The 25,983-nt window shown below is 40.3% G+C and overlaps 2 protein-coding genes and 1 non-coding gene across 3 annotated transcripts; all 3 read right to left on the minus strand.

Annotated features, from left to right (window-relative positions):
* Positions 1–1,358: 1,358 nt before the first annotated feature.
* cfap418 (cilia and flagella associated protein 418) lies at positions 1,359–10,076 on the minus strand. Its single transcript, XM_071913975.2, has 6 exons — positions 9,907–10,076; positions 9,493–9,595; positions 9,143–9,207; positions 8,719–8,784; positions 8,052–8,147; positions 1,359–3,230 (listed from the first exon to the last, which is right to left on the minus strand). The coding sequence occupies exons 1-6, from the start codon at positions 10,044–10,046 to the stop codon at positions 3,068–3,070; spliced, it is 633 nt and encodes a 210-aa protein (XP_071770076.1). The 5' UTR covers positions 10,047–10,076; the 3' UTR covers positions 1,359–3,067.
* Positions 10,077–11,372: 1,296 nt separating this feature from the next.
* On the minus strand, positions 11,373–11,454 carry trnas-aga (transfer RNA serine (anticodon AGA)). The gene has a single exon. It is a non-coding gene; the product is annotated as a tRNA-Ser (tRNA).
* Positions 11,455–21,424: 9,970 nt separating this feature from the next.
* On the minus strand, positions 21,425–25,983 carry cd83 (CD83 molecule). The gene is made up of 5 exons (XM_071913949.2): positions 25,874–25,983; positions 25,474–25,604; positions 23,832–24,060; positions 23,030–23,133; positions 21,425–22,511 (listed from the first exon to the last, which is right to left on the minus strand). The coding sequence occupies exons 1-5, from the start codon at positions 25,908–25,910 to the stop codon at positions 22,350–22,352; spliced, it is 663 nt and encodes a 220-aa protein (XP_071770050.2). The 5' UTR covers positions 25,911–25,983; the 3' UTR covers positions 21,425–22,349.

Here is a 25,983-nt window from a genome sequence, read left to right on the forward strand (position 1 = left end):
TCAAGAAGGGGTTGGAGTCATGTGGACTGCAGAATATTCCCATAGTCACGCAATCTTATGATGGAGCTTCAGTTATGTCGGGCCATTTGACAGGGGTCCAGCTGCACATCAGAGTATTATCCTTTTGCTGTTTATGTACATTGTATGTCCCACAAACTGAATCTTGTCCTAGTAGAATCATGCACTGTCAACAGAGATACTAAAATGACTCTAAATGTGCCTGACAAACTTGACTCCATGTTCGCAGAGCCGAGCAACCACCACAGGTTTCTGTTGTTGCAGAGGGCATTGGCTCTGAAGCCCAAGGAAATGATGCAGCCCAGTGAGACTCGTTGGCCGTGCAAATGGCGGCGTCTGTGCTGTCAAATCACAGTATGCTGTCTGAAAGAGATGCAAGATGAGGGAGAGAAGTGGTGAGTGGAGGCAAGTGGGTTGTATCAGCACATGACCACCCTGCGCTTCATCACCTGCCTCTTTATCCTTGAGGACATATTCTGAGTTGTGCACGTTACACACAAGAGATTACAGGCCACAAATTGACACTTGCAGATGCAGCCTCCGTGATCAAGAGCCTGAGAGCGCATCTCCAGCGGTGCAGGGAGGAAGAGGACACATGGAATGGCGTGTGGAGCCAAGTGAAACAAATTCGTGAGGATGTTGCTGGTGTGTCAGTACCTGTAGAGAGCGACCCCCCCCCAACCAGCTCCAAGCGGAAATGAACCTCGAGACCCCCTCTGTTGCTTGCCCAGTATGTAGTGGCAACCACACTTGGCCAGCGAGATGGGAATGAGGAGATACACAGAGAATCTGAGACTCACACATTCCACTGTCACCTGTATCTCCCTGTGCTAGACACTAGGGCTGAACGATTATGAAAAAATATCTAATTGCGATTATTTTGACTGATATTGCAATTGCGATATGATTTGCGATATTAGAGGGAATGATAATTTTTACATCATTATTCTCATTTTCATTGAAAAAGGTATTAAAATGATTATGGTGTGATTTTTGCGGGGATCTGTACCAAACAAAGATGTTTTCTTAAGTCTGTAGAATATGATGTGTAGGCAGGACATCTCTGCAGCACGACAGTATTTAATTTAAAATGGTATTTTGATACACATTTCGCCTTTAACAAATATTGCGCCTCCTGTGATTTGAAAATTGCAGTAGGCCATATTGCGATTTCGATAAAATTTCGATTAATTGTTCAGCCCTACTAGACACCATGATGGTTGAGTTGGACAGACGGTTTTCAGATGAAGCCATGGCCCTCAGTATGGCGTGTGGCGCTGTGATCAAGTGTGAGAAGAAAGGCATCGACCAACTTCTAAACACTTATGCAAGCCTGAGGATCCACCCTCAGCTTGTGACAGCTGAGATGGACCTGTCCAGGTCTACAGCCGCATCGCTCTTCACCCTTCAGCACACCAAGAAGAAGAACCAGGCAAAACAACCTCTTGCACACATGTGATTGGATACATTTTTATGTTTGCACAATTTTTAATAGCAAAATGCGACAATATTGTCACACTGTACAGTCCCTGGTGTAATTATGTAAATTATCAACATTCAACAAATTCTAGTCTACGCCAATAAGTTAGCTTGTTCAAACAGTCACCTACAGAGTTTGTAAGACAGTGTGATTCAGCCTGGCCAATGCAAGACAGTGACATTGTGAAAACAGTTTGGAAGCAGTCAATATGTGAGTGTGGTGTCAGCGCAACTATGATGAATGAATGCATTGCAAAATATATTGTGTTAGAATGTAGCATGATTCTTACAATTTCTCTGTAATGGCAGATTATGGAGAAATTTTCATTTTTTACGATCTAAGATCATCATATCGGCTGCCCCGACCTCCGATGCACACTGGAGCGGTTTGCAGCGGAGTGTGATGTGAACCAAGTCTGAGGCCATGGTTCTCTCACAGAAAAATATGGATTGTCCAATCCAAGTGAGCAGCTGCCCCAAGTGGAGGACTTCAGATATCTTATTCACAAGTGAGGGTAAGAGGAATCTTGAGATTGACCGCTGGTTAGGTGCCGGTTACGACTGTATTTCCCAGCATGCCTGGGAGTGCCTAGGGTTCCCCACTACTGGTTAAGATAACAGGAAATTGCAGAAGCGAAAATAAATAATTTTAATTGTATTAATTCATGATACATTTTTGACGATTGCAGACCATTAAAGTTTGAAAATGCAGCTAAAAGAAAGTCTGTATCGTTGATCTGTAAATGGTGTTTTTCCAAGACAGCAGAATCACATTTGACCTCCCTGTTGTAAGGTGCCACGACCCCCTCTTCCATCTGAGACCCACTCTGCTGCGTTGACTGACAGCAGGGCCACGCCTCCTCATTATCATATTGCGATAATCTGATTTAATTATTTCATCACAATATGATTCTACTGAAAGATGATAAATGATCATTTTGAATGATTGCCCAGTCCTACTTTCAAACCAGGAATAATGCTGCCTCCACTCAACATTGGAAGTCGGAAATTCCCAGCTGATAGGTCGGATGTCCGACCTCGGTGCGTTCCTGTGGTCCAGCTCAGAAAAACCAGGGAAAAACATGGACGCCCGCAAGATTTGTTTTTGCCCAACGTAAAATCCTGTTGCACATGAAACAGCTGATGTCATGGGAATGATATCTGGCAACGTTAGCAACTGTAAATGCAACCTTACATTTCAAATTTAGATGTTGAAACTGTTACCACACAGGAGGTTTTGATGGATTCAAGGTCATGCAAATCCATGAAAATCCAATTTAAGTGTATTTTGAACATTATAAACATGTCAGTTGTATTGCAGTGTAGTGTTTACAGTATATGCTGCCATGTTGAACTGACATCAGTAGTTGGAAATTCTGACGTTCTGACATTTCTGGCATGCAGCATAAGTCAAGTGGGTGAATAGATAGATAGACAGACAGATAAAGATATATAGCTGAGGCTTTTCAGTCCGTCATTTAGATTTCAGGCCTCTTATCCAGAATGACGTATATTGAGCTCAACAGCAGAGTAAGTTTAAATTCCTGGACTGCCAGCGGTGAGGAGTGGATCATGAGTCCTGGTGTTTACCACAGACCCATCTCAGCTGTGGTTGGTCCCTGAGGTCGGCCGGCTCTCTGGCTGAGTACCAGCTACACTGGCAGGCGTACGCCCGCAAACCTGTCCTCCTCTTCAGCTTGGCCCTCAGCTTCTGACTGTCTGGCATGTTGTTCCTGCACACAGAGACAGACAGACACAGAGACAAAGACGGGTTGGTCACCAAGAGAGTAAACACAAAGGCCCGCATCTAGTAAAGGTTTATGATAGTGCAAATCAAATAGTGGACGCAAACATTTCGTTTTCTGATCTACCAACAGCTAAAGTCGGGCGATTGGATGAATGCATCAGGGACTGACAATGGACTGAATCCATCAACACTGGAAATTCCCTTGCCATTTCGTTTGCCAATTTAAATTAATTTTATCTTTAGTATTTAAAAATGTAGCCTAGTGCAAGACAAATGGGGAAGCACACGCAGGGACAGGGATAATGCTCAAGTTGATTTAAAATGTATTTAGAGCCTAAACATAACTGGCATTTCCTTGAGCCTTCCTCAGGGTGGCTGGGTTTGTCCCATTTGACTGTCTTGTGCTGCTGCTTCCTATTGAGAATTGTGCATTGATTCCCAGTAGGAAGCAGCCAGTGTTCTCTGTTACTCACTGAAGATGGTTCAGCAGTGTTGTTTGTTTTTGGACTGCGAGGATTTGCGCTATCATTTCAAATATAAAAATGCCCCATGCTTGTGCATTAAAAAGTGCATTTTAATTCAAGTCATCAAGCCAAACACAGCACACTGTGTGTGTGCGTGTGTGTGTGTGTGTGTGTGTGTCAACCCCGTCTGCATTTTGTGCTATGTACAAATGTTACTGATTACTCCTTAAATTCACTTAAACCTTAGATCTACTCATTAATGATGGGTATGGTTCATGGTTCATTTCTGTGGCACCCCAGCTGACTATTTGCGTCAGCACTTGTTTTTACACTGTACCCCTTGTGCTCATGTTAGATCCAGGCCCTGCTGGAACATGAGTAGCTTAACAGTCTCTGTTGGACAGGGGGATTGAGTAGGTGAGCACCGTACAGAAAGTAAGAAGTAAAAACATATTTGTTTAATTTACAGATTATTGTTAAAATTCCCAGTCATCCTGTGGCAATATATAACCTATTAATGAGAGAGTAAGTCTAACCAATCGGAACTATTGTCATAGAACTGGTGTCAGAGTGACGGAATTTGTCAAGTACTGAAATAAAAAGAAATGACCAGCACTCCAAGTGTATAGACTAATATGTCTTAATTTATTCTTAACGGGCAAATCGGCCACTGACGGCTGAACGCCAGACTGACCCCACCCAGCAGCTCACAACAGGAGCAAACAAAGCAGCGCTCTGGTTAGACAGGTCAGATGAAACCTGGGCGGACTCTTTATCTGCTACTGAAGTGGCTGTGTGGGCCGAACACTGACGTCAATAATGTACTATGGTAACTGTAGTGTTGTCGCTGTGTTCGGGGTGTTTTCAAATTACTCTTTGAAAATGGACCCTTGCAACTCTATTTTGTCTGATTTCCGGCCAATCATGTGAGAAGGTTGGCCAGCAGTGCTGCTGGTGAGCAACTGTGTGTATAAACACACATGTAGTGAAGGACATACAGCTTAGGTACAGGCCGGAGTAAACATGCAAACACACTTGCAGCAACTCCAGAGACCCCAGTCTGAAGCTGCTTCCCAGTTCTCTACAACTTTTATTTTAAAGACTACAGTAACAAACGCCTCAAAAACAAAGCTTGGAGAAAGACTGATCCATGGTTGGGGTTGATGGTAAGCTCTGAAGAATTGTATTGAGTTTTCTCTGTTTATTTTTTATTAACGCTACTTAACTAGCGCTTGCTTGCTATAGACCTATGACCTAATATTGAATAAAAGTAGCTGTTCTATGAAAACAAAAATGATAGAACACAAAATCACTTTGAGAATGTTTTGCAATATAAATATATAGCTTATTTTTCTTGGTCAAAACTTTGTAGTTGCAGGAGGCCCTACAGAGAAGCGGTCGGAGCCTCTCGCACCGCCTACGATCGGTCAGAAAAGCGTGACCTATCAACGAATTTGCTCGCAGTGTGTACAAGCAATAAGTAGCGGCAGAGGGACAGCAAGGGTCAAAGTCCCAGCGCCCACACAGCAGACAATATTTGCATCCATTATGAACAAGAAAAACGTTATGTAATTAAGATTTCCTGTCTTGGGCTGAATCCTGATCATCCAGCATCTTTCTCTTGTTAGTTCCCAAAGCAGAAAACTTAGACTCTGTTCAGGCAGCAGATGTGGACTCTGGAAAGAGAGTAATACCAGCAGACTGTCATTGAGAGTCATGCTACTACTGCTAGTTTTCACTTGTTAGTTGACGTTTTTGTCCTTGTCTCATTTCTGCACTGGCACCAGCTACCTTTTGGGCAGGAAGTCAGTGAAAATTTTGTACCAAAAGGCTGGAAACCTCGTCCCGTGCTTTTTCCCGGATGTGTGTGTGTGTCGGAGAGCTCAATCTGAACTGAGAAAACTGAATTTGAATTGAGAAAACTGAAAGCAAAGTTATAGTTAAAAGTTAAGTTCAATAATATTCGCATTCAATTTCGAGCCATTGCATTCAATTTCAAATTGTGCCTTACAAATTCAATTTCTGAATTAATTTATTCAAGAAATTCCTTGTTTGAGTTCTACGATTCAATATGAACTTAACAAATTCAAAGTTATGCATTTCAAATAGAGTCTGCGGGCACTAATCTCTTTGCATACTTTTTTTTTTATATCACCAACAAAGATTTGTCATTTCTCCTTCTCTTCTGTCTTTTTTTAATCAATGTATTTTATCAATGTGTTTAAAGTACTTCACTTCTGTTTTATAACTGCAAATAAATAAAATTAAACATAACTAAACTAAACTACCATGACGTCTAACAGTTTGTCTACGTCATTAGGAGCTCCTTCAAAGGAAGTGTAGAGGAGTAGGAAGTGCACAAACAGGCAGAGAGAATTAATCAGATGAAAGCGAGTCCCAGAGGTCAAGGAAACTCCCACCCAGCCTTCACACACCTCCGTCATGAAAGTGTGTCTTTGTTTTCGCTCTGGCCTGTCAGTTGGCATTACTGTAACGAATGACACCGTGTCACCAGGAATTAATCTTTCTCCCTCCTACCGCCTCGCACATGAATACAAAATGGGATCAGAAATCCAATATCACTGTGGTTTATGAGATCAAGGCCTATAAGTCACCTGTGTGTTTCCAAACACTTTCTGCTGACGCCTCGTTATCGCTGGAGACAGAAGTGGTTTTATCACGGTGCCAGGAATTCAACTGTGAAAATCTAATTTCTCACATTTCCATGTTTGTGAAAGACAGAGGTAACGCATAAATCAGAATTTCTGTTGCGACTGCACAGAAGAACTAAACAAATCAATTATTTTTCAACAACTGACATTTGCAAAGTTACTGTTGGAAGATTAAGGATGTTGTGTTTTAATTTGCCATCTTGAAATTGAAAATTGAAAAGTTTCAGCAGACGAATCTGTAACCCAGCTGACAGCCAGGACAGTCTGAGTAATGAATACCAAAAAAGACATGCACTGCTATTTCTTCCATTTTTGAGTGTGAGCTCCCCTTGCATCTAGTCTTGAAGTAATAATCTGCATCATTTTCCTATAAATAAATGTTTATAAAAATGTATAGGGACGACCAGTCACAACTGGTAGTGCAAACTGACAAAGTAACTATCTGTCTCTATTGAATTATGTATCTGTAGTCTGGTCACATTAGTCTCTTATATTATTGTTTAAATCAATGTGCATTCGTCAAAAGAGCAACACACAGTGATGAAAACACTTGAGTGTTTTAGCTGTTTTCAGAGGTACAAAATGACAGTGTCTCTATTTGTCACTATTCCAGCCATATAAATCTGCAAATTACTGGGTACAAATCACACATCTGCAAAGAGGTATGTTTTTCAGGAATAAGGAAAAGAAAGCCTACTGACGTCAGTGAGAATAGGCTTTCTTGTGTTTGAAATGACTCAATACGGTTTGGACAGGATTCATCATGAGCCCAAGGGTCCTGAAAATCCATGGTGTCCAAATTCTGTCTTTCTACACTTGTCCCCTTGTTTTAGATGTGGTGTTTTACAGGAGCTTTGGGTTTGGCAGAGGAATAAAAGGATGAAGTGAAGATGAGGAGAGTGGCAGGAAGTCTGGATTCATGGCTCAACACTGCCACCTTCTGACCCAATCAAAAAACATCATCCAAAACTAAACACTAAGGATCATTTTCACTTCTCCCTACAGGGAGCAATAAAGTTTCAAACTATTATTATATTATTCTCCCTTCGATTGTTATAATAGTGATTAATCCTATATCCAGTTTATGGAAGCTTTTCCATTGTCTGTTCTAAACAGCCGGTGTCTGGTAGCTCTTTCCTGGGAAAAATCCTCTGCCGCACAGGAAGTGATGCGTTTTACGTTTCCGGTTTGTTTGGAATAAACAGCAGAAGAAGAACTGGGTAGTTAGCATGAGCAGTGATAGCCACCATCGCTGAACAGACAAAGAAAAGAAACTCAAACTGCATCAAGAGAAAATCCAAGCTCCGCCCACAGTTTGATCGACAGGTGATCTGTGGGAAGAGCAGTGCAGAAACACCACAGCAATGAGGCTGAGCAACAAGGATGGAGACTAAATAAAAACTTGTCTTGTGAACCTTGTGAATTTCCTCTTTACGCAGCAGGCCAAATCCATTGAGCGTTTTAAACTGGATGGTTGTTGCTTTCCAGCCAAACTGGGAAGCAAGAACTCATCATAATTTGACAGTTGACTGTAAACTTAATCTCTATCTTAACCCTTATCTTAACCTCACTGGAGAGTTTATGCCTAACCCTTACCTTAATCTCATTCAGGACTTTATGGCTAACCAACACCGTATTGGAGCGAGCTCTGATGTCAGAGTGGAGGCTCACCTCAGGAACAGGTAATCACAGGAAGAGTCCCACTCATAGTCATCAAACAGCAGCACCCGGAAGTCACAGGACGTACATCTCAGTTGGTCACATGACCTGCTGGCACAGATCACTAGGTCACTTATCATTAATTACAGTATGTGTGTGTGTGTGTATTTTAAAATTTCAAAGCAAAAATTGAATTTGAAAGGTGCTATTTGAATTATCATAAAACATGAATTTATCATTGTTAAATTAATTGTGATACCTTGATAATGACTGTAAACAAATGAGAGCATGGTGGAGACCATTGGTCGCCTCTATCTCACACCAGTGGTATTGTTAGTCAAACGCATTCTGGGAAATGTAGGAAACTTCTAACTGAAGCAGAAGTAGACGAGGCAGGTTGAGGGAAAGTGGGTTCACCAAAACAGTAAATTTCATCGCTAAATAATTCCTGTAAAGTATTGAACATCACAGATGGATGAGATCTACCAGTGTAAGAAGATCTGAGTAGGGAGTTTTCCTTTAATAAGCTCCTAATGCTTACTGACATGACAGTTCATTTTACACTTTTCGCTCATTCCAAAAATCTTCAGTACTGAGATCAGTTAGTCAGTGAAAAAGAGAAAAGTAACACAGGCGGTGATACATGGGAGAGGTTTAAAATGTGAAATGAATTGAGCACCTCTTCGACACGGCTGTTCCTACACCGTTTGTGACGGAGCTTCCCCCGAGAAACACCGGACAGCACCTGCATCCACAACAAACAATAATACATGTTAACCTATTCAACAGACCTTTTCCAAATGTCAGTGCTGTTGGTGTTCAAATGTAAAAGAAGCAAAACAAATTTAAGGTCTTTGTGTCCAAAACTACTGCATCTGTATGAACACAGTCAAATGGCAGTCAAATCCAGCTGAATAATGTCTGAATAATGCAAATAACTTTACTTTGAAATCATCACTCCTCATCACAAAGCAGTTTTTTGTGTCTTTTCCTACAAGAAAAAGATTTTGGACTGGCTGAGCGCTTTCTCTCCCTCTGTTTATACCCTGTAGTCACTGTTCCCTTCCACTGTGTTTTAATTCAGTATGAACTGATGGACTTACTTCCTGCCTCCTGACTGAGCCGGAGGCCTCTTCTCCGCCTTTAGACCTTTTGGAAGCTGCTCAGTCTGGAAATGCAGGTAGAGGAACAGATAACATACTGTCACAACCTGGTAGAAACATTCCTACATCAAACCCCACGTACATTTCGAGTGACAATTAACTAAGCACGCTTTTGAGGCAGTGTAGACAGACAGTTTTGCCAACAATGTGCCCATGACCAGTAGTAATTTTCACAGTACAGTCTCTGTCAATAGCCCAGTATATTATCCATACTATTCTGTCCCACTTGCCAACTGAGTTTCCCATGACACAACATACAAATAAACTGCAGTTCAGGTAGACATGTTCACCGTTGGCTGATGGGAATCACTGTAGTCTTCCTCTAATAATTCTTCTAGAAGGGCGTCAATATCCTCGGTGTCGCTGCTTATGTGCTGTTCAGGTTTGGTGGCACTGAGTTAGAAGAGAAAGACGTCAATTCAGGTTTTTCGCCTTTTTATAATGGACATAACTTACTACACAATCAAAAGCTATCTTCATTGGCCTGCTGATTTTCCTCTAAGTGAGCTTGTAACATTCACCAAGTCATTGAAGGCCAGGACTATAACTCGTTAGACATGGTTAACATGTCTAACGATGGTTAACATGTCTAAGGCAGCTTAAGTAGTGTCCAAACGTCAGAAGAGACGCTATACAGCTAACGTTACACTACTAACGTTAGCATAGTAAGTCATCTGTTAGCTAGCCGAAGTAGCATTATGGACCTGTGTTTTCTCTCTCCTTCGTGTTCCTTCCCGCTTTTTCCAGCCGTGCTCGAGCCCGTGTGAGCTGAAGATGGCATGGAAACGTTGCGACAAAACTTTTTTTCAACTTCATCGAGCAGTTCGTCCAGGTCGTCTTCCATATTAAACCCTGTCCTGCTAGCTTCGGGTCAGCTAGCTAACACTTAGCGCTGTTGGCAGCTAGCACCAGCACGCTCAACGCGTTCGTTGCTAAGTAACAGAAGTGCTCGAGAAGCTAGCGCTAGAGCGGTGTCAAGTTAGCCAGGGTTATCCCGAGATAAAGGAAAATTAAGCGAGTTTGCCTCCAAAATAAAAGCGTAAATATTGTCGCTTTTGAAAGGACAGAATAAGTATTGTGACACTCCGAACAACTATCAAAATACTAAAATATAGTTGTAAAATTAGATGCAAAAACATATGTTATGTTATGTTACATTATGTTATATTAGGGTGCATTGTATTTCCTGATAAAAGAGTGCCTTAAATTTAAGGCTAAAAAAATAATACCACGATGTAAACACAGAAGGCAAACCAGAGACCTTAGAACCTTAGGTACGTCCAGCTGTCCTATGCATTGTTTCATGGGACAGCTGGTAATGCACATACCCGGAAGGCAAATTCTGTAATTTGATAAGGGTATAATTTATTTTCTGTGGTAGTCTGCAAGCCACAACACTTTATATATATGACCCTCTGCAGACCGCTGTGAATGTGAAATCAATGCACATTTGCATGTTATGCACAGTACATTCTAATGTATTGCTTACATATATATATATATATATATATATATATATATATATATATGCATATATATTGCTTTTTCCTTACACTCTACTTGTCTTTTATTCTATTGGGTCCTATGACTTTTTGCTGCAACAACCCTTTCCACAGGGATCAATGAAGTAAACCAAAAAACGCTAGGCGCAATCAATCATCTGATCAATCAGATGATTGATTGATTGATTGATCGCTGTATGTCCCTGTGATGCTGGGATTATTAGATTAGGCCGATTTCAATCAGATGATTGATTGATCTGATGAAGGCCATCATGGCCGAAGTGTCATGTTTTTAATGTAATAAATAGAGTTTATTTTTCTACTGAGCAAGTGTCGTGCCTAGCTTTTTTGGTTTACTATATTGACATTCTTTTTAGGCAGCATGACTCTGGCTGTTCGAGCACCACGTAGTTTACCTCACACGGGGATCAATAAAATGTCATCTTCATCAATAAGGCCTTTATTTTGAAAAGTGATAGCGGAAGTAAAACATTTTAAATTCTGTTGCGCTTGACAGCGGTGCAGCGCAAGGTGTTTGGTAAAAGAACAGGAAGCGAGGCAGAGATAGAAAAACAAAACACGGATAAACAATTCTGCTAAATATTTTTCTTATCGGGTGTTGTGAGGATAAATGCGGACTGTAACCGTTAAAAGAGGAAAAGGTGATTCGTTGTCGGCAGGATTCGAACCTGCGCGGGGAGACCCCAATGGATTTCTAGTCCATCGCCTTAACCACTCGGCCACGACAACTAGATGGTACTAGAGGTCTGAAAATCCTGTTTTCTTTCCAGTCAGTAAAATCTGTACACGATTGTATATAAATCTATACTATATTAAGATAATAAAATATAATAAAAAAAATAATAATAATACAATAGGAAATTATTACAGCTTTGTCAAATGGTTCTCTACATTCTCAGACTTAAAATGTCTTTGAATACATCTGTAAAAATATACAATATAACAATATAAAATATACCGTGGATGAAATAATATTTGAAATAATATATGAATAAAATAAAAAAATATATATTGATAAGTAACTAAATATATAAACATTATAGCAAATATGTATATATATATGTGATAATATGATACATCCAGCCTTGTCACGGTTGTGACTTTCAGTCCCTGCTTCATTGTCTAGTTTTTGTATTTCTTTGTGTATTGTTTCCCTGTCTAGTTCTTTTAGTTCTACGTGTACCATGTTTCCTGTCTGCCCCAGCTGTGTCTGATTTGTAATCACCTCCCCATGTGTATATTAGTCTTGTTCCCCAGTCAGTCTTTGTCGGTTCATTATTTCCTGTTACGTGTCAGTTAAGTGCTCCCGTCTCTGTTTACCTGTTGTTTCCTGCACCCGTTATATTAAACACCCAGTCTTGGGGGTTTGATCACTACCTGCCTCACTGTCCTGCATTTGGGTCCTCACCACACCTCACCGTGACAAGCCTACCGTATATTCATATATTAATATAGAATGTAATAATAATAATAACCTTTATTTGTATAGCACCTTTCATACACAACATGCAGCTCAAAGTGCTTTACGTCAATAAAAGGCAGATAAAAGACAGATAAAAAGATAAAATTCATATAAAAGAACAAGCAAAATGCATTGCATTAAAAGAATCAAATCAAGTAAAATAGAAAGATGAAAGAACAAAACAAATACTCCCAGTTTTAGATGCACATTGTGAGTGAACCCATATGTTTTTCTTTAATTTTCTTTTCCCCTGTCCTTCCTGATTCTACTCTTGATCTGATATTTATGTCGGATCTCACTGCCTCAGGCAGACGAGGATCATAGATTCTCCTCTTGGTCAAAAACCTCCCCATCCCCAGATGGATGAGAATCATACAGGGTAAAGCTCTGTCCCCCCACATATAGTGTTCACTTGTGCAAGTAAGCATTACCCGGACAAGACCAATGAAAATTCGTACTTGCCCGTGTCAGCTCTGTTGGGATCCTGAACAGAAACAGTTAAAAAAAATGAAGGCTATTTAAAAGCTAAGCTGAAAAGATACGTTTTTAGCAGTTGTTTGAAAATGCTTACAGAGCCTCTCTAATATTCTTTGGGAGGGTGTTCCACAGTTTAGGAGCAGAGTTAAAAAAGGCTGCATCTCCAATCTTCTTTTGAGTGGGGTTTTGTACTTCTAACAAACCAGCAGTAGAAGACCTGAGGGCTCTTGATGAAATGTAGAACAGCAGGGATTCTGTAATGTAGGCCGGTCCTGAGCCATTAAGAGCTTTGTATACAAGTAAAAGAACTTTAAAATCAATTATAAAGGACACTGGGAGCCAGTGCAATGCAGCTAAAACCGGAGTGATATGCTCTCGCTTCCTTGTTTCTGTTAAAAGCCTAGCTGCAGAGTTTTGGATAAGCTGAAGCCTCTCAATAGACTTTTTAGGGAGGCCGGTAAAAAGGGCGTTGCAGTAGTCCAGTCTACTTGTAACAAACCCCTGAGTTAGCTTTTCAGCATCTTTCTGGGTCAGGAAAGGCCGTACCTTGGCAATATTTCTAAGATGAAAGAATGCTGTTCTGGTCACCTTGTTTATATGGGAATTAAAACTTAGATCAGAATCTGAGATAACACCCAGGCTTGTTACTTCTGATTTGATCGAGGGATTCAGGTTCCCAAGTATTGTGGAGAGTTCTTCTCTTTTGGCTTTGGGGCCGACCAAAAGTATTTCTGTCTTATCTTCATTCACTTTTAAGAAATTTGTGTTCATCCAATCATTGATAGCCAATAGACAAATAGTGAGGGAGCTTAAGGCATCTGCATGATTTGGCTCTACAGAAATGTATAGTTGTGTATCATCAGCATAGCTATGGAAATTGACATTATGTTCTCTGATAATATCACCTAATGGAAGCATGTACAGTGAGAAAAGCAGGGGACCAAGACAGCTTCCTTGTGCAACACCAGAAGTTAGATCATGTTTCTCTGATACATGATCTCCAAGACAGATGAAAAATTTCCTCCTGTAATGTAAGTTCTGAACCAGTTTAGGACACATTCAGAGAGACCAACCCAGTTCTCGAGACGATCTATGAGAATATGGTGGTCGATGGTCAAATGCTGCACTCAAGTCTAAAAGAACCAGAATTGAGACCTTGTTGGCATTAGTGCTAAGTCTCAAATCATTGACTATTTTGGTGAGAGCAGTTTCTGTGCTGTGGTTGGCTCTGAAACCTGACTGAAACTTCTCCAGGATGTTGTTTTCATTTAAAAAGTTGTTAATTTGGTTAGAAACCACTTTTTCAAGTACCTTACTTAAAAAAGGAAGGTTTGATATGGGCCTGTAGTTACTTAGGACCCCACAGTCCAAATGTGATTTCTTCAACAGCGGTTTCACAACAGCGGTTTTAAAGGCATCAGGAAAAACCCCAGTCTCAAGTGATGTATTAATGATTTTCAGAGCAGAGTTTGAAACACAATTGAAAACCCTAAAAATGTAGTGGGGACAGGGTCAAGAGAGCAGGTGGAAGATTTACTCTCTATTACAATCTTATTAAGTTCTGCAACAGAAATACTAGAAAATGCCCTCATGGATGTTGGACTTTTACAAGGTTGGTTATTGAAATTACCAGCACCTGGAGCGATACTAGCCCTGATAGTTGTGATTTTGTTTTTAAAAAAGTTAGCAAATTCCTCACATTTTGCATCAGAGGCTTAAAATGTCAGAGACAGGGACAGGATTCAGCAGTTGGTCAATGGTGGAAAACAGTATTCTAGGATCACTCCCGCTCTCTGTAATGATCTTTGAGAAATGGGCTTTTCTTGCAGCACGTACAGCATTGTTATATGCAGTTAAGGATTCTTTATAAATGCTACGATGGACCTCAAGTCCAGATTTTCTCCACTTCCTTTCTGCTGCTCTACATGTTCTCTTGAGCTCACGGACAGAGTTATTTATCCATGGTGATATTTTGCCACTTCACCTCTTTTTGACCTTGAGTGGGGCCACTTTGTTCAGTGTATTACTCAGATTGTTATTGAAAGCATCAACCATTTCATGTACTGAGCAGTTTAGATGACATGAGTCCAGTTCTCTTACAAGCTCTGAGAACTCAAGGTCTGCTGTTGCATCTAGGAACCGCTTTTGAGCAACAATTTCTTTCATGTTCCTGGTTACAATCAAATGAGCATCAAAGAATACACAGTAGTGGTCGGAAACAGAGATTAGACACCGATACATTGTCAATCGTTAACCCTTTCATCACAACCAGGTCGAGTGTGTCACCATGTTGGTGTGTAGCCTCAGTGACATGTTGAGTTAGTTCTAAACTGTCCAGTAGGTTGATGAATTCCATAGCCTTCGAATCAGACATATTATTTATGTGAATGTTTAGATCACCATTCAAAAAGAAAAAATGGTAGTTGCCTAGGTGGCCGAGAGAGTGTTAAAATAAGTACTGGAGCTTCAGCCTTGAGGACAAAGGCCAGATATTCAAAAGACGAAAACTCTCCTAGGTCAACCTTTGTACAGTTAAACTGATCTGAGTAGATTGCAGCTATTCCACCCCCTCGTCTGCCCCGTCTAACTGACTGATAGAAGTTGTAATTTGGAGGACATGCTTCAATAAGTGTAGCATTGCTATTTTCATCTAACCAAGTTTCCGTTAAAAACATGAAATCAAGTTTAAAATTAACAATAAGATCATTAATTAAAAATGATTTGTTTGTTAGTGACCTAACATTTAGTAAAGCTAATTTTGAAGTTTTGACAGGGCCTGAACCCGATTTTGAGTGATGAGGGACACATATTCAATTGTCAAGTTGTTTCACACTTATCAAATTATATATATATATATATATATATTAGTACATTTCTTAAAACTCTCTTAAATGATCTTGGTCCTGAGTTAGTTTTGGGACAGTTCTTTACATTAACAGTGTAGTAACTGCACCCACATCATCATTGTCATCTCACATCTGGAAAGGCCCTGTGCATTTTGTGTGAGCCTCCTCCCTGATAACAGATCAGTATGATGGGGGAAGACTGTGAGATCGAAAGGAAAGGGCACAGACCTCAACGTAGATTATCTCATTTCCACCCCTAAGAGCTGGTATCAAGGAACAGACCTGCTCAGCCCTGTCTTTGTTAATCCCCAAAGAGACAGAGAGTCTGAGATGAGACACGGTGGAATGTGTCCAAAATCAGGAGAAATCTTTGATACAGACTCATGAAACTCATGATAATGTATATGTCTAATTTTATGTGTAACTGTAATGTTTTATATAATAGTTATTTGCATTATTCAATTTCTTTATCTTTACATGGGGGTTAGATAGCCATGTTTGATATTAAAGTGTTCAGGAATTTGTGCTGAGTTTAATAATGTTAATGTTACGACGGTCAATTATATTGGATAGATCTGGGAACCAAAATTAGAGTTTCATGCATATGTAATGAGCCGTAACATTAGACATGCCAGCCCACGCACACACCCCTCAACTGATCACAACAAAACCAAACACACACATTTCCAATGCGGATTTCATGCACTTTGCGTGGTCGCGACACGTGTGCTAACGGAGTCTGACGACAACTTTGTTCCAAAGTTTGTCTCCAAAGACGGACTCAACTGCATCATCATCACAAGCCAAGTAGAAAGTGTTTCATCTGAAACAGTGAAGAGAGCCTGAGTGTCTGTGTGTCCCGCCTGCTACAACCGCTATCAGCTATCCTGCTGAGTTTAATACTGAAGAATCATCAGAACCTCCAGAGTGGGTCGGCGTTAGCCTTGAGAGAAACCACAGCCCTGTCCCACAGCCCTGTCCCACAGCCCTGTCCCACAGCCCTGTCCCACAGCCCTGTCCCACAGCCCTGTCCAGCAGCCTGCGTGCTCCAGCCTGTGTGCTTCACCCTGTTGCACCTGCTGAGATCAACTGAACAGACGTCGGATCTTGAACCTCCAGCACCTCGTCGAGCCGAGACTCCTCACAGACTCCCGGCCTCAACGTGCTTCATCTCCCTCCGGACCTACGCTGGTGTCGTATGTATTGATCATTGTCCACTGGGCATCATATCATACATCATACATAGCTATTCCATTACATTCACACTTCACACACATGTCACACACTTTATTACGGCTCCCTGTAGTTATAGTAACCATTCAGTTATTCAGGGATTCATTTAAGTCAGTTCCAGATAGTTATACTGTCGCCCCTTTATTGCTGTCGTTGCTGACTCATGTCTTCCATTGCTCATCTTCCACGATTGTGTCTGCTGAAATGTTGGTTTAATTATCAGTATTGCATATTCACATGATCATCTATTCCTATTGCCATTGATTCATCACAATGCACAGGTATACCTCTTGTATATACTGTACTATATTCACTTGTATTTACCTGATTATTGAGTGTGCTTTAGTTTAGTAATAAATATATTATTTTGCATAAAGTCACCTCCTGTGCTCATAGTGTGGGTTTAAATTCAAACATGCCGAGAACTCGCTCCTTCAGATGAGACCTGTTGATGCTGTCTGTTATCTGGTGCCCCGTTCTTAATTCTCATTGAAGCTAACTCTAAATTATATTGATATCAGACACCATTAATACCTACCACCACTACAACAGGTACTGGTTGCTCTGTGTGTCCCAGTGGTGCAGGGATTATTGTTTGATTAGGCCGATTTCTTGATAAGGTCATATAGCAAGTTCTAGAAAAAGTCCCACAGCACTTGGATGTTGATGTTCTCTCTGTTCTGTACTTTCCTCTGAAAGAGAGAAAAGCGACAGGTGTGAATCTGTGTAGAGCCGTACAACAGAGAACGAGAGCAAAATGTAAATGTGGTTTTGTTTCCTGCTGCTAGAGAAGACCGGCTCACCACAAGGCCAATTAGCAGCATCTACATGGTGGCTGATGGTGATTTCCACCCTGACTACATTTCACCAAGCTGACACTGCTTTCCTCTCAACCAGGATATCTCTCTCACTCATTTACTCATAAATTCATAAGTTCATCTGATATGCTTTTATATGGCTGAGGTTGTAACTTTGGTCTCAATTTGACAAAACTTGAAAGGATGACTCATTGTGGTGCTGTGTTCCCGCGTTGTAAAAATGACACTGATTGGCCTTAAGGTTAGTGTTAGTTAGTTAGTTACTACTGAAGTCACAATGAAAAGGCATTTTGAGAGAATCTTATTTTCATAATTTGATGTATTTCCTGTTGAAACAAGATGTTGGGGTGGGACATAATGCAGGGAGGGTTCAGTCAAAAGTCCAAACCAATGGGAGATCAGTTAGGGAGAGAAAGACAGTTTTATTTGATGGGATGGGCAATAGTAAAAGAAGTAAAAGTTATGGAATTTTGATATAAAAATACGAGAAAATAAAAATGTTGTAAATCTTTTGGCATTAATTGTATGTTATGACTTGGAAAATGAGCTAACAAGGTGACTTTAAAGATCAAAACGTGTCTCATCTCAGACACCACTAGTCTGATTTTTGCAAAACTTGGAAGGACGATGCGTCTTGGCATTGTGGTGTTAAAACAGGACACTGACTGGCATGATGGGAGTGCTACAGCATAATTAAGGTCAGCATTTCTGACTTTGAGAGGCTGTAGCTGCTACACAACCAGTCTGATCTTGATTAAACGTGGAGAGAGGACTTGTTTTAGATTGTGAAGTTACCAATTCCCAACATTCAGTATCTTTAAATTTGACCGTTTTCATGCCAAAAAGTTCCAAGTATTAAGTGTTTCGCTCATAATCTATTTCTTATCAGGGTGGAAAAGCCTCTCAAACAGCATTTGGAGCATCATGGGACACTAAAACTCTTCACTGAAACCCAGACTGATGAAATTGAATGGTAGAGAAACTCACTGAGTGTCATCTGCATAACTATGAAAGCTGACATTGTGTTGACTAATGACCTAATGGGAGCATGTACAATGAAAACAGAAGTGGACCAAGACAGCGTCATATTTCTTGGACATATGATTACCAAGACCAACATAAAATTTTCTCCCTGTGACGTAGGATCGAAACCGACGGTTTATTAAAATATTATGGTCGATAGTGTCGAAAGCTGCGCTTAAATCTAAAAGGATGATTGACACTTTGTTTGAATCAACAGCAAGTCTGAGATCATTTATTATAGAGCTGTTTCTGTGCTGTGATTGGATCTAAAACCTGATTGGAATTTCTCTAGGATACTGTTTTCATTGAGAAAGGTATTGAGTTGATTAAACACCACTTTCTCAAGTATCTTGCTCATGAAAGGTAGGTTAGAAATAGGCCTGTAATTACTAAGGATATTATTATCTAAGTTTGATTTTTTTAATAATGGTTTTACTACCGCAGTCTTAAAGGCAGTAGGAAAAATTCCAGTTTCCAATGAGGTGTTAATTATCCTTAAAAGAGAGGAAGACAGACTTTCATAAAAGTTACTAGGGACTGGATCAAGAGGTTTGTGATACAATCTTACGTTCTGCATCTGTAATTTTGATAAAACAGCTTAAAATCGGAGGCCTATTTTGGGGGATGTCAGGGAGTTTACCAGCTGTTCTGACAATGCCCGTCCTAATGGAAGTGACCTTGTCGTGAAAGAAGTTGCCAAATTCTTCCCCTAACCCTAACCCCGACCCCCCCAAAAAAGCTACTGAACATATCAAGTACAAAATGTGTAAAACAGTATGAAAGGAGACAGACAATAGTATCACAGTAATTATTTTATTTAATTCCAGTGTGAATAGTTTTTATGGCAGCAGGCGATCATAGAGAACTTAAACCCATAAAGAACAGTATCGGAGCGGTGTGGTTGGGTTGGCACAGTAAATTAACAGTACAAAAAAAATACAACAGGCAAGACATTTCTTTTCACCAGGTAAAGAGCAGTTTAACAAATTCAGTAGTGACCTATTTACATAGTTTATTAACATTTTCTATACAGATCTGTCTATAAAAATGCTTACTGGATTTACAGACCATTTACAAGTTTCATTTTCCACTGAAATTGTCTTTTAGGTTTGTTATTCTGAAAAGAAAAAGGAGTCCTCAAGATGAAGGAAAATGAAATCAGCTGATGTAAACAAACTGCACTGCCTCAGATGGCTGAGAGAAGATTTTACGGACAGTCATACAAGTTTACCACATCAATATTAAACATCTAGAATTACGAAATTATGTAGATGATTAACATAGCCATTAGAACCTGACTATATATCTATAAATGATTTTTCAAGCTTTTGGATTTTATTATAGCATTGCATTTCCAACAACAACCTGAAAGAAATCCCTTTAAAATCTCGCTTCAAAAGTACGTTACCAGACTCGGGGCTTCCTACTCTTCCTGCCAGTCTGATTTCCTGTCAAAACACGTACGAACCAGACACCAAAGGCATTTTATAATACTTGAAGTTTTTCTGCTGAAGTAGCAAACCAGATCAGCTTACAAGTAAAGACGTTATGGATCATTTTATGTCTGTTGTTACTGTCTTGGTGTGCAGTATTTGAATGCCTTTTTTTCTGTTGCCATTGCTTCTACCGCCTCTCACCACATTGCCCTTATTCAATTATAGATTAAAAAGATGATGAAAACTTGCACTGGCAGAAATATTAAACCGGCAGAGTTACCTAAGTCAGGACAGCTCGCTGTATTATTGCATGAATATATTACATAAGCCACTAACGTAGTACGAGTAAAGCAGTAAAATAAATCAGTGGTTTTCAACCTCGGGGTCGGGACCCCCCAGGGGGTCGCAAGATCATTTTGGGGGGTTGCAAGACTATTTATGGGATAGGAAACAAACATATTGCTACTATACACATTATTATCATTTTTTCAGATTTTTCTCAAATTTTTTCTTTTTTCTTCCAGGCTTTAGGCCTCCTCTGATAATTAGCTAATTAAACAAAACGACCTGAAGAGGGAAAATCATTCTAGTAGGCATCAGTTCGTTTTAATGGGTCACAAGCCAAAAAGGTTGAGAACCACTGGAATAAACTAAAATTAATTTAATCTCCAACAGTCCAAACAAGCAACAGTAAGGAGGTCAAGGGTCAGAGCCAGAGCACACTGACAACAGATTTAACAAATATTCCTGTGACTGTAGAAAGATCATGTTCTGTCTGACAGAGCAGTGCTGAGCCAGACAGAGTATTAGTGTGCCATCTGTTGTGTGTGTGTGTGTGTGGGGGGGGGGGGGGGGGGGGGCGTCCCTCTCTGGCCTTCCCCTGTTTAAATAAAGTTCAGAGAAACTGCAACAGGAAGTCTGGACTTTTCAGCACAGTGTCAGAACATTTCCTTTAGCTTCTTGTTATTACATTTCACATCTAGAACAATAACTTTAAAGATGACTATAAGTAACTATAAGTATACAAAGATCTATAGAATTTAAATTGTAAAGTATTAACTAGAAAGTTTGTGTTCCCACTACAACGATAACTATAAAAACATCCAAAACGCTAACTATATTTTTGGTTCGATCTCAGAGCGATTTTTTTTGGATGCAGAGACAACAATAAAACATTTGTATCATTATGGTTTATATTTATCTTTATAGTTATCGTTCCAGATGTGAATGGACCTTAAGGCTGCGTTCACACTGCAGCTCAAACTTTCCCAATTCTGATTTTTCCTGTTACATGTGACTCAGATCTGATGTTTTCTAATCGGTGTAAACAGTAAAAAGCTGCATGGAAAGCAGCAAAAAGTAGACTGCGACTTACAAGCGACTTGTATTTGAACGCTCAAATCGGTATTTGTCAGCGCTGCCGTGACAATAAGTAATTCTTACATCATTCAAATGAGACAGTTGTCATAATTTTGGTGCCATAGCAGCCTGTCTGAGCAGCATTAGCATGGAATACAATGAGACACAACAACGTAAAAAAAAAAGACAAATAGCGACTTCATTGGTTTTTGAGGAGACGCCACAATTCAGTCAAAACTCTGTAGTACCGTAACAGAAATATATAGAAAAGAAAAATAGCGAAAAATGGTCTTTTGTTATTGTTACTCTGCCACTCGCATGTCTTTTCAGCATCGCTGTCGGTTCATGTGGGTGTCAGATACGACGGGCTACATCCTAGAATAGATATGAACAATCGACCCCAAAAACGGGCGTCGTTCCTGTGATGATCGTGATGACGGCAATGACATTTTATTGCTCCATCACCTTTTATTGTTTTGTACTGTGGCCGCTGTGAAGCCCTTTGAGACTTTGACTGTGATTAAGGGCTGTATAAATACACCTGACTTGACTTAATACTACTTCAGGCTGTTTCATTCTGTTGCTATAGCTTTCTTCGCCTCCCCGGTCTCCAAAGTGAAGGACCGTCCTTTGGTGCCCATGCAGGTGATCTTCCTCTTGCTAATCCTGCCTTAAGTGGGACTCAGGACATCGGCTCCTTCTGATGTGAAGCGTTTCATTCCAAATTGAGATATCCGCCATTTAATAAAAGTGAAACATACTCCTTACCGAACGATTGATAGCACAAAATGAAAATAAATGATGGAACTTCTTGAAGGAAAGAAGGAAAACTCAAAGCCCTGGTTGACAAGACGGTTGCACTTTTACAGTGTGGATCCTCTACGTTAAAGAGATACTGTATGGTGAACTCTTCATGGGCGTCGGGGCGATATTCTTCCTGCAGTAGCATTGCACAGCTCTAGTTTTGACTTCAAACACATACATGTTTCATTGTGGCTGGCGTTGACCAATTAGGGCCCAGAGTGTAGATCAACTCCAAATCCTTCTTTTCAAGCGGTTTGAGCGTTGCATCCAAAAAATGTTCTTTTTTTGTCATGCTGTTTTTTTCCTTTAGCATATTCTTCAGATTGGCCTGCAGTGGAGACAAACACATTCAGATTAGGAATACAAAAAGCGTTTATCAAAAGAGCATTGTATTCTGCTGAATTGTGAAGCCGGCATTGCTTTTGCAGTTCTACATTTGCATATGCACTAATAATTCGATCTTAACCCAATTAAGGCAATACTCTGTTCAAGCTGTCATGTAAACGACTTTATCTAATTATCCTAATCGGGGTAAGGGGATAATCAGAGTAACAGAACCCAGTTACCACACCTAGATGTCTGGTCAATCTTTCCACTTATTGCGGCATGTAAACACCTTAGATTTCTTTTGTTTTTTTTCAAACTGTGCATGTCAGAAGTCACCAGACGCAGTGACCTGGACGTTTCTATTTTCAAAGCAAACAACATGGCTCGGTGCATATAGGCCGAATATGAAATAAATCCATGTAAACCGGGTTATTAGAGAAATGTTGTAATGGAAATACTGCCTCAAGCTGTTTCCTCCCAGTAATCAGAGTAGAGATGTTAATATACTCATTGACTTACATAGCTTATTCTGTATATCAGCAGCGCCACTATCAGCAGGACTGTTGCACCAATCACCATGTAAGTGTCTTTCACCAGTTCTGCGGACCGAGTGTCAGGACAACCTGGAAATGGAGAGAAAATTTCAAGTTACTTGGTTTTGACCCTGCATGAACTGCATCATGCATCTACTGACTGTTCAGGTCATGTCACTGATGTTAACATTTCTTTCAGTTAAAGTCCATGTAGGTAGGTTTGAGGCTCAGGCATCTGACCAATTGAGGCAAACTCTGGAGCTGGAGAGCTCCGATCCCAGTTGTCAATCAACTGAACGCTGCTTGCTATTGGCTCGGCTGGTTGTGGAGGGAGGGAGCAGGGGGTCTGATAGACTTCCTGGTTTCCTTCACCACGGCTTTAATACAGTAGCTGTTTTGGATTTCTCAGTATGTCTCAGAATACAAAAGTGGGGTTGTGACTGGAAGGTCACAGGTTTAAATCCCCGACCAGCTGGGAAAATCTGGTCGTGGGACGTAAATGAGAAACTCTTCTTCCAGTGGAGCTGCTGTACTGGTCAGCTCCCAGTGGGAATGTGTGGGACTGAATGAATGTGAAGCAGGATGGGGCTGAAAAAAACCATGGAGCTCAACAAACCTTCCCTGGATCAATAAAGGTTAAAAAACTAGTGGTTGGACTGAAGAGGATCTCAGAGACTGTGTGATACTCTATTGATCCCCAGAGGCGAAACAAATAAAAATCCAAGAGAAAACAATATATTGTCAAGAAAAGTTCTCTCTCTGATGTTGAGCAATGCTTTCTCCAGTACCTGTTACGGTGAGGCGGACCTCGCCCTCCCGGTTCTGTTCACCCACGGGTGCTGCCAGGTGACATATGTACGTGCCGCTGTCCTGGCACGTCACGTTGGGCAGGAAGATGTCCCGGGAGTCGTCCAGCAGCTCTACCTCTCTCTGCACACCGACGTACCACTGCGTTGTGCCGTTAGGGAAGCGTCTGGTCAGCAGGCCGCTGAGCGAAGAGGAGCGAGGGGCTTCGGACTGTGACATGAGAACAGGGTGAGCTCTACTGGGTGAACTCTACTGGGTGAGCTCTACTGGGTGAACTCTACTGGGTGAGCTCTACTGGGTGAACTCTACTGGGTGAGCTCTAATGGGTGAACTCTACTGGGTGAACTCTACTGGGTGAACTCTACTGGGTGAGCTGTACAGGGTGCTGCCTCATCTGTTAGACTATCTGTCAGTTCAGATACATATCAATTACTCCTCATCAATTACCTGATCTTATTCAAGACATTATCTTAACAGTGGATAGTACCACTACTGATGCCACTACTATTACTACTATTACTACTGCTGCTACCACTACTACTATTACTACTGCTGGTACAACTACTGCTACTACTATTACTACTGCAGCTGCAGCTACTACTACTACTACTACTACACTACAACTAGTGCTCCTTGCCCTAACCTACACTAAATCACTTGATCTGGACTATATCTCACATGGATATTATCATCTTCTATGTCTTTGGACTCAACTTACACAGGAGTTTTTTCATTAAACAGGACTTAATGCTCAACACCACTTTAGACACTTTTCATTTTAGTCTTATATTTTTTACCGTCATAGTTTTATATTTATTTATATTGCCTTATATCTTTCCTGCACTATTTTCATTATCTTATTACCTTTCCTAAAGTTCAATCTTATCTTATCTTACTACTATCATTAGTACTACTATTTTTACTACTATAACTACTATTAATACTGCCACTACCAGTACTACTACTACTACAACTCTACTACTACTGCTAGTAGTACAACTACTGCATCTACTGCTACTACTACTGCTGCTACTACTACTTTCATTACTACTACTACTACTAGTATTACTACTACTACTACTACTACTATTGCTTGTACAACAGCTACTACTACTAATAATACAATAATAAAAAGAATACAACAATAACTACAAAATATCAACAACACTACTACTACTACTAATAATAATAATAATAATAATTTATTACAGATAGTGTGCATTTAGTTGGACAGAATAAGTGGAAATACACAGTCACAGCCCTGTGTCTATATTAACCCTGCCCACGTTTGAAAGCAACCAGCCAATCAGAAAGCACCATGTGCCGTCAACTGCCAAGGGAGTTTTGGAGGTTTTAATATATCACTTCCTTTTTCATTCCACCCACTCTGTCTGACCTTTTCAATATACTTACATCCCATAAATGTAGAATAAAAGGTTTGATGAAACTGGAAAGGTTCAACTCAATATCTATATATTGTAAATAATATTTCTACACACACAGAAGCAGGTTGAGATGGTTTTGTCGCTTGAGTGAAGAAATAAACTCAGTGTTGACCTGGTACTGTCAGTGATTTCATGTCCTGTAACCTGCATTAAAAGTCCTTAAAGAAGAGCTGCTTACCTTGTACCACCTCACAGCTCTATACTGGACTCCAGCCTTGTAAAGAGCGGTGCATCTAAGTATACAGTCCCCCCCGCAGACACACATGGTGTCTTCCTGGTTTACAGCCATGCAGACGACATGGGAAACGTCTGATGAATACAAGAACAAAATCCACCAGTTAGGTTTATGCTTCTGAATCAAATGCAGACCTTCAATACAGTGGGTTTTAGGTTAGATTAGAAACTTAGGAAATTAGAACACAATTACAACAGTCAAGATGCCCAGTCAACTCTCATTTCAGAAACCACTCCACGGTTCCACATCACATATAACCACGTATACTGAAGAAGTGCCATTTTATCAGTAAATATCAGTAAAGTGCATTATATATGTGAGAGGTTTAGGTTGAGATACTTACAAAATGTCAACAACAGTAGAGCTTGTTGCAGCATCATTTCCAGATGGAGATGAAGATACTTTATTGCACAAAGGAGACAGAAACCAGGACTGGATAAAGGAGAAATAAAT

The sequence above is a fragment of the Centroberyx gerrardi genome, chromosome 12, assembly GCF_048128805.1.
Source record: "Centroberyx gerrardi isolate f3 chromosome 12, fCenGer3.hap1.cur.20231027, whole genome shotgun sequence".
NCBI lineage: Eukaryota > Metazoa > Chordata > Actinopteri > Beryciformes > Berycidae > Centroberyx > Centroberyx gerrardi.